At 40.1% G+C, this 11,521-nt stretch overlaps 2 protein-coding genes across 3 annotated transcripts; one reads left to right on the top strand and one right to left on the bottom strand.

The window, feature by feature from the left end:
- The first annotated feature begins 822 nt into the window (after positions 1 to 822).
- On the top strand, positions 823 to 3,726 carry LOC144700800 (microbial collagenase). 2 transcript variants are annotated; one of them, XM_078572341.1, is made up of 4 exons: positions 823 to 1,363; positions 1,454 to 1,513; positions 2,594 to 2,859; positions 3,374 to 3,726. In XM_078572341.1, the coding sequence occupies exons 1-4, from the start codon at positions 851 to 853 to the stop codon at positions 3,375 to 3,377; spliced, it is 843 nt and encodes a 280-aa protein (XP_078428467.1). In that variant the 5' UTR covers positions 823 to 850; the 3' UTR covers positions 3,378 to 3,726. The 2 variants fall into 2 exon arrangements, with proteins under 2 accessions (XP_078428467.1, XP_078428466.1); XM_078572340.1 differs by lacking the exon at positions 3,374 to 3,726 and having other exon boundaries at positions 2,594 to 2,989.
- Positions 3,727 to 3,953: 227 nt separating this feature from the next.
- Positions 3,954 to 7,279, bottom strand: LOC144700799 (eukaryotic translation initiation factor 5-like). The gene is made up of 2 exons (XM_078572339.1): positions 7,232 to 7,279; positions 3,954 to 5,745 (listed from the first exon to the last, which is right to left on the bottom strand). Exon 2 carries the CDS (start codon positions 5,430 to 5,432, stop codon positions 4,134 to 4,136), a length of 1,299 nt encoding a protein of 432 aa, XP_078428465.1. The 5' UTR covers positions 5,433 to 5,745; positions 7,232 to 7,279; the 3' UTR covers positions 3,954 to 4,133.
- Positions 7,280 to 11,521: the final 4,242 nt, after the last annotated feature.

The raw sequence follows: 11,521 nt of genomic DNA, 5'->3' as shown, positions 1-11,521 counted from the left end.
TTTCAATGACATAAACGAAATATAAGACCGTCAGTGGTTTGGATGCCATATAATTTCATCAATTACCATTTACAAGTAGGCTAGATATAAATGTTGGTGATGATTTTATTCATATTGATTTATCATATTATAAGTTACAAATAAGGATGAATAGTATGCTAGAATATATGATTGTAAACTTGGAAAATATGACTGATTAGAACTGTTGATGATGCTTCTATTCATGTTGATTTATCATATTATAAGTAATGAATAAGGAGGAATAGTATGCTAGAATATATGATGGTATACTGGGAAAAGGAGAATTATTATAAATGTTGATGATGATTATATTCATGTTGATTGATCATAATATAAGTTACGAATAAGCAAGAATATATGATGGTATACTGGGAAAAGGAGACTGATTATTTAATGGTTGAGAACATTAGGACTAGGGAATAACAATGATAAGTTAAGATCCTCCATAATTAGAAGGTTGATCAGATGGTAAAATTAATACACAGAATTCATCCCTAGCAGCTAGAAACCAACACTGTATCCCCAATATATCTGGTCCAGTGATGTTATTCTCCCATTACCTATAACTTACAAATTTTACATAGAACATAAGAAATCTACTTAAATTATACTTTCCTTGATTAAGGCCATAAATTCAACAATGCATCAACCAAAATTCCAAGTCTCCCAATGCCAAAAAAATTATATATCATTCAAGATTGATAACTTTGTAGATGAGCATAAATTAAGCAATTTTTTTCCTCCACCAGTCCAGCAGTCTCCACACTGAAGATAAACAGATTTTATTATATATAATTAGAGATAGAGGGAAAGAGATAGAGAAAGAGCCATGGCAGCAGTTTCGATCTCCGGCAATCTCGCCATCAGATCGAGAAGAGAAGCTGCTCAGCAGGGCAGAAATTCGAATTCTTCGGTGTTCTTCCCTGGAATCATCGGGCAAGGACGATCGAAAGGAGAAGCTGCTCATCAGATTAGGAATTCGAATTCTTCCGTGTTCATCCCTGCAATCGTCGGCCAAGGACGATCGAGAAGGGAAAATGCTCTGCGGAGTGGGAATTCGAGTTCTTCGATCTTCTTCCCTGGGACAATCGGCGAAGGACGATCGAGAAGGCGGTCTTTGAGAGCTCGCGCCGAGCTCGGCGCCGCCCCGGCCGCCACCGACGTGAAGGAATGGGTGACGGTGCTCAAGAACGCCGCCAAGACGCGGCGGGTGCCGCCGGCGGAGGTTCTGGCTGCTCTGGCGGCGATCAAGAAGGCGAAGCTTGATTCCTCTTCCTTCTTCGAAACCCTCGGCGGAGTTGAAACTCCCGGACGAACCTGGATGTTGATATTCACTGCTCAGGTTCATCTCATTGGATCTTCGTTTTGCTTGATTTGAAACCTTAAATTCTGTTTTTTGAACCGATTTTTGCTTGTTTGTTCATCATCTCAGGGCCGTCTGGAGAAAGGTAGCTACTTCCCCGTGACCGCAGTCCAGCGATTCGACGCCGCGGTGAGATTTTTCTTCTATGATCGAAACGTGAAACCAACAAAATACAGATTTAAATTTGAGAAAAATTGCGTTTGAATTTGCGTTTAGGTAGATGTTTCGTTTGTTTTATGGAAATTTGATCGACTGATCATTTTCGAAATTGGTGATGAACGAAAATCACGCATAAAATTGCATCCGGGAGGATTTTTCAGATTCCAGATTGGAAAGTTTCACGTATGAACTTGCACCTGGGACTATTTTCATCCCTGTGGAGATTCGATCAATTTTACATAACTGGGATGATTTTTCATCCGTATGAAAACTCGATCCCCTGATCGGTTTCCAGATTGAACCATGGAAGATTTTTCATCCTTGTAAAAATTCGATCGACAAATCAGTTTCAAGATTGAAAATGACAGAGTCGGTTGTGAAATTGCAACTAGGAAGATTTTTCGTCCTGCGCATAGCGGAAATTCGATCAACTGAATTGTTGATCTTGAATAAAGTTTCATCTTACAAGAGTACTCATCATTTTTGGAAATTCGATCGACTGATCAGTTTCGAGATTCAAAATGGATAGAAATGGGGAATGAAATTGCGCCTTGGAAGATTTTATAATTTTTGAAAGAAAATTCGATGGACTGATAAGTTTGGAAATTGAAAATGTCAACAATTGGTTAGAAAAATGCATTCGGGAAGATTTACCCTCTTGCTCTCTCAGGTCAAAATTCGTTGGACTGACAAGTTTGAAAATTAAAAATGGACGAAAAACTCGTAGAGCATTGCATCCGGGAAGTTTTTTACTCCTGGCACAGCTGAAATTTAATCGACTGATGAGTTTCAGGACCCAAAATGGAGGAAAATCTCTTATAAATTGCATCAGGGAAGATTTTTTCACCCTGTGCAAAACTGAAATTCAATCAACTGATTACATTAGAGATTGGAAATGGTCAGAAAAAAGCGCATAAAACTAGATCCAGGAAGATACTTCAACTTCGGGAGGGACACCAACTTTGTGTGATCTTTCCTATCTTTCTTTTAAAAAAAAAAAGAAACACTTCAACTTCAATTTACCGATGAGAATCAAGATTTTGATTTCAGGGGAAGAGGATAGAGAATGGTGTGTTCTTGGGGCCGTTGGGTAGCCTGACCTTCGAAGGAAGGCTTTCATGGCGGACGAAGAAGCTGGCATTCATCTTCGAAAGCGTAGGCATCAAGGTGGGCCCATTGGGCCCTCTGAGAATAAGCCTGGGAGGAGACAAGGACAAAGAGCCGGATATGAAGGACCCGTTCTTCATCTGGTTCTACGTCGACGAGGAGATCGCCGTCGCACAAGGCCGGGGTGGGGGAACCGCGTTCTGGTGCAGGTGCCGCCGCGTCAGCTAGCTTATTTGTTTCTTAAGAGAAATCTTTTGTCTGGGTTCCTTGTTAATATTCTTCAACAGTCCCAGAAATATTTCTGTCAATTGATTTCACTTGTTGACCACCGTTGCTCAAGACTGGGGTAGATGCAGCTCGTCAGCAATAGCATACTTGTTTTTTTATAAAAATATTTTTGTGGGTTCCTTGTTAATATTCTGCCGTGACTAGGGAACGGCAGCCGTCATCCGTCATGTCACACCTCATGGTGACGGCAACGTGACGGATGACTTGATGGGGATGAAATTAGAGGCCTGTGGCGGTGGCGGTGATGGATGACGAACTGGGCGTGACGGTGACGGAGGGCCTTGAAAAAGTGACGCGATTGGACGGCCGTCACAGATGATGGCTGTGACGGATTAATAAAAATGACCAAAAAAGATTTAAAAATGTTAGATTTAAGCTTTTCGACAGCCTAGATTTTGCCACATGTTGCTAACTCGATTTCTTGGCATTTTGCAGATAAGTCCCTGCATTAATTCACATGCACAAAAGGATGCCATCCAAAGATAATTGGAGATATGCCCCTCCAATTCTCTCTCCTTTGCATGGTTGTTTTTCCGTCACTGGTGATGCCGTCCGGTGACGCGGACACGACGGGGATGCCGCAAAACATGACGGTGACGTGAACGTGACGGATTTTTTTGAAATCCTCGGACGTGTGACAGGACAGTGACGTGACGAAACTTCCCTCACATCATTCGACCCGTCACATCAGTGACGTGACGTGTGACGGCAAGTCCCCGAACTAGTGTTTATTTGTTTCTTAAGAAAAACTCTTTTCTGGGTTCCTTGTTAATATTCTTCAACAGTCCCAGAGATATCTGTGTCAATTGGTATTACCTGTTGGCCACCTTCACTCAAGACGGGGCAGATGCACCTCGTCGACTAATAGTACACTTGATTTTTTTTATGAAAACCCTTTTTTATTACTGGTAAACTTCCGTCGCTCAAGGCCGATAATATTGCGCTCATCATTGATATTTCCGGAAGGCGAAAGTTCCTAAGAGTGAGTAATATCGAAGTTCCTACGACACAGAAATTATATGAAACTTGATGAGAGAAGCACAACGATAGTTGCTACATTACAAGACACTACAGCGACATTACAAGACTTAAAACCGAAGTTGCAACAGACACAGATTCCAAAAAGACAAACAAACTAAAGAGAGAAGCATGAGAAAAGAAGCGCACCAAACTCGATAGAAGCACCAGAGCATCACTACTCCGACTCGGACTCGGCGTTGCGCAACCACTCGACGAAGGGCTTGACGTTCTTCCAGAACTGGGAGGCCGCCGCCGGGGCCTTCAAAGCGCCCGCGTCGAACCAGGCCACCACAACCTCCTCCTCGACCACGTCTTCATCGTAGAGCAGCTTCAGAACCAGTGCCACCTCCTTCACGGCCTCCGGCCCAGCCCCAGCCACAAACCTCTCCAGCCCCTGCAGCAAGCAAATCTGACCAGCCTCGTCCTGCCCGGCAGCCGCCGCCAAGTGCTGCACCCACTTACCCGCCTCCTTGGACAACATCCCCTTGCCCGCCCCGCCCAGCGCGGCCGACAGTAACACCGCCATCGTCTCCGCCGTGGGGTTGCCAGCTAAGGCCCTCGTCTCCTCCGGCGTGCCGCCCTCCTGCAGTTTAGCCTTCAGCTTCTTCACCAGCTGCTCCTCCTCCGTAGCATGATGCCCATTGGCTACTTTACTCTTCTTCTTCTTCTCGGGCTCGTCGGTGGCCAGCATCACCATCTCCGCCGTCACGGCATTGAGCTGCTCCTGGATCCGCCGTTGAGCGGCCTCTCTGGACGTATCTGTTTGCCACTGAACATCATCGTCGTCCTCGTCATCTTCCTCGTCATGACGAAGAGGCTCGTCGTCGCTGGCCTGGCTTGCTGGCGGGGAGACCCGTTCTTCCTTCTTTTTCGGGGGGGCAGCGGCAACGGCTTTCGGGGCCGCCGCAGGCTTCTTCTTGCCCTGTTGTTTGAGCTTCTTCTGCTCTTCGTCGGCAGCCTCACCCTCCTTGAGCCGCTCCTTCTCCGCACGGCGCATGGCCTTCTTGGCGTCTTTCGATCCCTTCTTGGGCTCGGGCGGGTTCTTGAGGATAAAGGTGGTGAGCTTGTCGCGCATGTCGACGTCGGAGACAAAGCCGCAGGCGGCGCACTTGAGTTGGATAGTCTGGATCTTGGTGATGAGGACCTCAGTCTCCGGATTGCCGCAGCCGTAGCACTGGACATACTTCTTGATGAAATTTTCAAGCAGCTGTGCGAGCTTGGCGGTGTCGTGCGCGCCGTTGACGAGGGAGACGCCAGTCTTCTCGTCGAATTTGGACTGGGCACCGAGCTCGCAGCCAAAGTACTTGGTAGTGTAGGAGGCAGGCCGAGCAAGGGCCTTGGCGATATCGACCATGTTGACGACGTTAGTCTTGATACCGTTGCCCCGGCCCTCAATCTTGGTCACCATTCTCGGCATCTTGTAGCGGTAGAAGGCGTCATCGCGGTTGCTGGCGCCGATGTTCTGGAGGGCCATGATGGTGGCAAAGGGGGTCCTCGGGTAAGACTGGGTTCAGAGGCGACGAACAAATGAGGCGGCGGAGCTGCGGAGAAGGAGATTGTCGGCAGAGGTGTGGCGGTGTTCGGGCAAAGGGGGGCCGCCGGCAAAGGGAAAGGGTTGCAAGGGGATGCAACCAAGGAACTGGGAAGGGAAGGGCTCGAGATGCATGCAGGCGTGGAGGTCCCGGCAGGGCCTGTGTCGTTTCCTCTGTAGCTGGGTTCCCTCAGACATAAAAGATGATCACACCGGCGGATCCTGCAAGTGGGTGGGTGGCAATATGACAAGATCCCTGAAACATTGAAATACAAATATTTAGAAAATTTTGTTGTTTTGAAGTTTATTAAAATAATGTGTAACCCTTTTGCATATGCATTGTTGAGAGCTGCTAATGTTGTGAAATCACCCATATCATTGTCAATAAATGTAATTCACCAAAATGGACCACATTTTTAAATATGATCAAGAATAACTGCCTTTGTTCCCCTGGGAACTAATGATTGTGTCGTGACATTAACATGAAGACAAATGACAGTAGTAAGTCGACTAAATATCAGCACATCGACTTATCAAAATTGACGGAATTGGATCGGCAAATTAAAATGTACAGTTACTTAAACTAATTAAGAAAAGGCTCTAGTAAGAACATGTAACAAGAACGCGGCGAATTGAGCACTCTTTGGTAACAGCTAAATACCATTTTTCTAACAGTAGGGGAAATTTGGCCCTCAATATACAAGATACATCAACCATAGAGCAACATAAGAGGAGAAAATGCGAATAGAATAGATTTCCTCTTCTTTCACAAAGTACCGCATTGTGGAGAAAGGAGTCGTTACAAATTTTTAATAATGTTCATATTAGACTTCAAGTGCAAGATGTTTAAATTCATAAATGCACATAAATTGGAACAAGATGAAAAATGTTTCACACGCAATCTCTAAGATGATAACATTTAATATTATAAAAGAGTTCCCCAAGGAACGAAATGAGGACTGACAGTCTCCAAAATGACAAACGATGCGAATTAGGCTTTAAGAAGAGATAATAGCTTCATTGAATAACTAGGGATTGGTATAAAGCATGAGAATAGATGGATAAGATCGGTGGGAACGCCTTACAAGAAAAATTAATAGTAATACCCGGGAAGTAATATTAAATGAAACAGAATCACGAAGGCGAGAAAATCAGATCGAAACGCATAACGATCTTAAACCATAGAAAGAACTACGAAAAAATACGAAACTGTATTTCGTTCAAACATGAAAAGCAGACGGTCAAGGTCTGTGAGACCACCTAATTACTAAATCATTATTCCCCAATAAAAGTACGCTGCAGCCTGACATGACACACAGAACCCTAAAACTATCATAGTCGTGAATCAAGAAAATAATTAATCAAAGGCACAAAAATTATGCAAGACAGATCCGCGTTCCAATCTCAAGCGATCGAGATTAATCAGAGATGGATGAGAAAAAAAGAGACCTAAAATTTACATCTAAAATTTCCGGTGAAAAAAAGCACAAAAAGTCGACTACCGTAGAGAACAGATAATCCATCATCGTATAAACCTCAAAACCAAACAGGACCGGAAAAAACAAGCCAAATCCAAAAAAAGAACAACAGAAACACAAGCCTAATGTACAGATCTACGAATCATTCATGGATAACTAACAAAATCAAAAAGAGATCCGATAACACCGATCGAAGAACATCTACAGCGCGCAAGTAATCGAAATCCACAGTATTGAACAAGCTATAAGAGAGGAATTGCATACCTGGAAGAAGACTCTTGCCTTTCTCGCAGATAGAAGAAGGTTGAACGGTGACGGGCTTGTTATATAGGAGCCGCCGTGGCCTAGAACACACTGATTAGGGCATGGAGAAATTACTATTTTGCCCTTCTAGATGGATCGAGAATCTAGCCGACGTATTATTTAATTTCATTAAAAAAAATAATGTGCGGTCTGAGTGATGTAGATAATTTATTCACCACAATAGTTTTAAGAAATTGTTTGAAGTGAGATAAAATTTATGAAAAAACTCTTTTTATTTAATTCTTTTGCTGCCAATAATTTGTTTTCGTAAATTTAAAATTGAAAATTCTTACTCTGTTTACTATTACATTTTGAAGTATAATATACACGATTTTCTGGTTGATTTTACAAGGCAGAGGAAGATTTTTCCAGAATTTATCTGTTGTTTGTGAAAAATAAGCTGATAAATTCCTGGAATTGTCAAAATCGTGTGAAAAATAAGCCGGTACATATAATCTATGAAATACATTGGTTACTGATAACACCCTAATTTCTGTCTTTATTTCATGATTTTAGCATGATTTTATGCATTTAAAGAGCTTAAAATTGGGCTGTTATCATATATTTACATGAAAATAATGTTTTCAAGTAATCTCTGATTTTTCCATAATTTTCTGTTAATTATATGAATTTTTAAGGATTTATTGAAGCTCGAAATAATTATTTTTGAATGAAAATGACATATTTAATATTTTATTTCAACATTTATCAGCATGGGAATGAATCAGGGAATTTTCTAGAATTTTCTAGAATTTTTTACGAATTTTTAGGATTTTTCTGGGATTTATTTCAAGAGGAAATGCATTTATTCTAAGAAAAAAGGCATATTTATAATAGAAAAAATGTATTTTTACAATTTCTGAACTTTCCGGGCCCTTTTTGCAACGTTTCGTTGCAAAAAGACCCTGAAAACAGCTCTCGGTCGCCATTGCAGGCGTAAAGATCTAATTTAAAAGAGTTCAGGGTTTAATTGCAATTGTATTATTAATTGTTTTAATATTTTAGAGAAAAGCGGAGGAGAGAGAATGCGAGAAGGGGTATATTTCTAAATATTCTTTGGGCGACGTCGGATTGCAAGAAATTATGTTGTAAGGGACGTCACTAAAAAAAACCGCCCAAGTCCATTCCACGTGCCGAAGTGGCGCAACAAGAGCCGTTGGATGAGAATCCAACGGCGTCACGCGCACGTCAGCTGCAAGTGGTAAGTTCACCGCCCGTGCTGCGCGTACAACACGCGCGCACGGGCGGTGACGTGACAAAACAGAGTGGAAGAAATTAGTAAAAAACGCACGTTTACGTGCGTAGCGTTATGTATGCAAAACCCGCACTTGTGAATTCTAATCGTTTTCTTTTTTTCTCGCCAGGGGTACGTGGCGCGACGGGAGAGTGCCCGCCAAAGATATTTGAAATGCTGCCGCCAATGAGACGTCGACACGTCATTGCATGTATTAATAAATAAATCAAATTTTAATCCAATGGATTAAATTAGTTTAAAATTGATTTATTAATAACTTTTGATCCTGAAGTCTGATTGAGATGATTTTTTTATGGATTTGTTCGTCTTGATCCCCTCTTTCTATCTGTACAGTTGGATTATTCAGATTCAGCCTACATTGATAGACAAAAAATAATTACTATATGGGGGTAAAATGGTGATTTTCACCATGTAACCTAAGTATAAAAGCTGAATTTCGAGAGGGAGAGCTCATTCTTGATGGTTCTCTATCACACCTTCAAGACAGAGAGGAGCTCCAGCCTGGTTCAACAGTTTTGGTACTTTTTCATTTAATTGTATTTAAACTTTTATGCATTTTGAATGAAATAGGTTAAGTTGTTTGTTTCTTCATCTCTATTCTGATCTGAACTTCTAAATCGCTTGGCTTGAGCGGCATGTACAAGCCCTGATTAGGATTGAGAGGAGAAATTGAGGGATTCACCTGGGCATTCAATTGCATTCCAAAAGAAAACTCTAAAAAATTTAGTTTTAATTCTTAGGATACTCAATTACCCCATTTTAGTTCTGAATTATCAACTTGCAAAAATCAACCAAACCCAAATTAAAAATTCCTACCAACCTCTCTAATTGAATTCTTTGATCCATCCAATTGGATCAATTAATTCAATCTAGAGCCCACATTTCTTCCATTCTTCTCACCTCTTCTACCCCCCCCCCTTTCTCAATTCTCATCTAATTAGGGTGACTTGATCCTCGTTGAAGATCAAATTCACTCTAATTAGGATTAAAACACCAAAAAGACAATCATATTGAACTTCCTACTTGCTTCCCTTGGACGACACTCACACTTATCACTATACATGTTAAGTAGAGTTTTATAAATTTTATTGCATAAGCTAGAATTCACAACGACAAGGGCTAAAAATCCATAATTTTCACCCCTATTTTCGGCTTATCAGTTACCATTCCATTTGAATGATAGGAATAATGAGAATATTAAAATGGATTTTTTATAAACATGAAAACTAATATTAAAATGGTCAGCTTATTAAACTAATATTAGCACGAAAACTAATATTAACACGACTATTAATGCTGATGGGGGAAAGAGGAATTTTTCACAATTTCTGAATATATTTTGATACAATTTTTGGATGTTTTAGCTTTATTAATGATGAATTAATTCAAGAAAATTCTAATTTTCCAGATATTGAGTTTAAATTGTGTGAAAAAAGATCAATAAGTTTCATAGATGGATGATTAATGAAATGGAAAAAAATCCATATGATATATGTCCCATTACTCTTGATTCACAAGTTTTATCTTTTCATTCATACATACTTTTCATTCGGCATCAAAAGATAATGTGCCAATGGCATCCTAATCCATATTCTTTCATTCATCTCAGATCTTCAGTAGGCCATTCATTGGCAAATCATACATTCCAATTAGCAAAGGCCTTCATAAAATAAAATAGATGCTGTGTTGATATGATCGCATGATATTATGAATGTTATGACCCTTGGAAATAAACAATAACTTTTGGCAATTTTCAAATAATAATTCCACTTTAATATTTTAAAATTAAAAAACATTGCTCATCGTCGTTCTATTTTTAACCGATGCATCATTGAGTCAATGCCAGCACCAACATATCAATAACTTAAAATTGATAGAAAATCAAGGATATAGCCTGATGTCATTAGGAAAGTTAAGACCCCAATATTATTATCTTATTGATTCACATAGTATGCGTGTTACCCTGGGTTTTTGATGAAGCATAATAAGTAGTGTGAATTGTCTAGATCTGCATTATTTTTTGTTCAAACATATCACCCTCGTCTAATTGACGCGTTTCTTCTCAACATGGGTTCACTTTATTATAAATTCCATGAAAAAAATGTTATAAATTTGTAATTAATTATTGAAAATCGATTGGATGACGTTCAACATGTAATCATTTCTTAAGGACTGCGCATTCTTCATGAGTTTACATATAGACTAATGGTCAGACCCATTTACACGTCTATTAGTTCTCAAGTTTGTTCTTATTTGATAAATAATATCATAAATTCACTCCCATCTATAAATGAAATTTGATTCGTCTATTCCTTCTCATCTAATGTACACAGTTATCATTGGTCACTAGTGGTATGATTCCTTTTACTCGCAAAGATCCATGGTAACACTCTTTTTGGAAGAAATTTATAACAATGGGATATGTTAAGTACCTGTTTGGAGGCTTCTATGACTGGTAAGGAGCTATCAGAAGGGGGGAGATAAATCCAAACATATGGTTTTGAATAATTTAAGGCTTCATCATAAGTGGGTAGCTTGAAATTTTCATTTATAGTGCAACACAACTCATGTGAACATAAAATGATCATTTATATGATGACATTTGTGGAAATATTTAATTGGAGAAAGGAATTTGATCTTTATTCCGATCAAGGTAACTAATGAATGCAAATGGCAGTTATGAACCCCATGGGAGATAAAGAAGAATATGCTATTCTCTTTTTTAAATTTCGTTGAACGAAAGAGGTTGAAGCCGCATCAATTATTTGTTTAGAGTTCCAACAATTACTAACCATGGCAAAAATAGAGAATGAGCATGGGATAAGAATTCCACATTAATACAAATCAAGCGATATGCTCCCATTTTTAATAAGATTCCGGCTAGAAGCATATATGTACTGTAAGATCATTTTATATGATGATATTTGTGGAAAGGAATTTGATTTTTAATCCAATCGAGGTAACTAATGAATGAAAATGACATAAGGCTGTTATGA

The sequence above is a fragment of the Wolffia australiana genome, chromosome 3 (assembly GCF_029677425.1).
Source record: "Wolffia australiana isolate 7733 chromosome 3, ASM2967742v1".
Classification (NCBI taxonomy): Eukaryota; Viridiplantae; Streptophyta; class Magnoliopsida; order Alismatales; family Araceae; genus Wolffia; species Wolffia australiana.
This window is presented reverse-complemented; position numbering and strand designations above follow the sequence as displayed.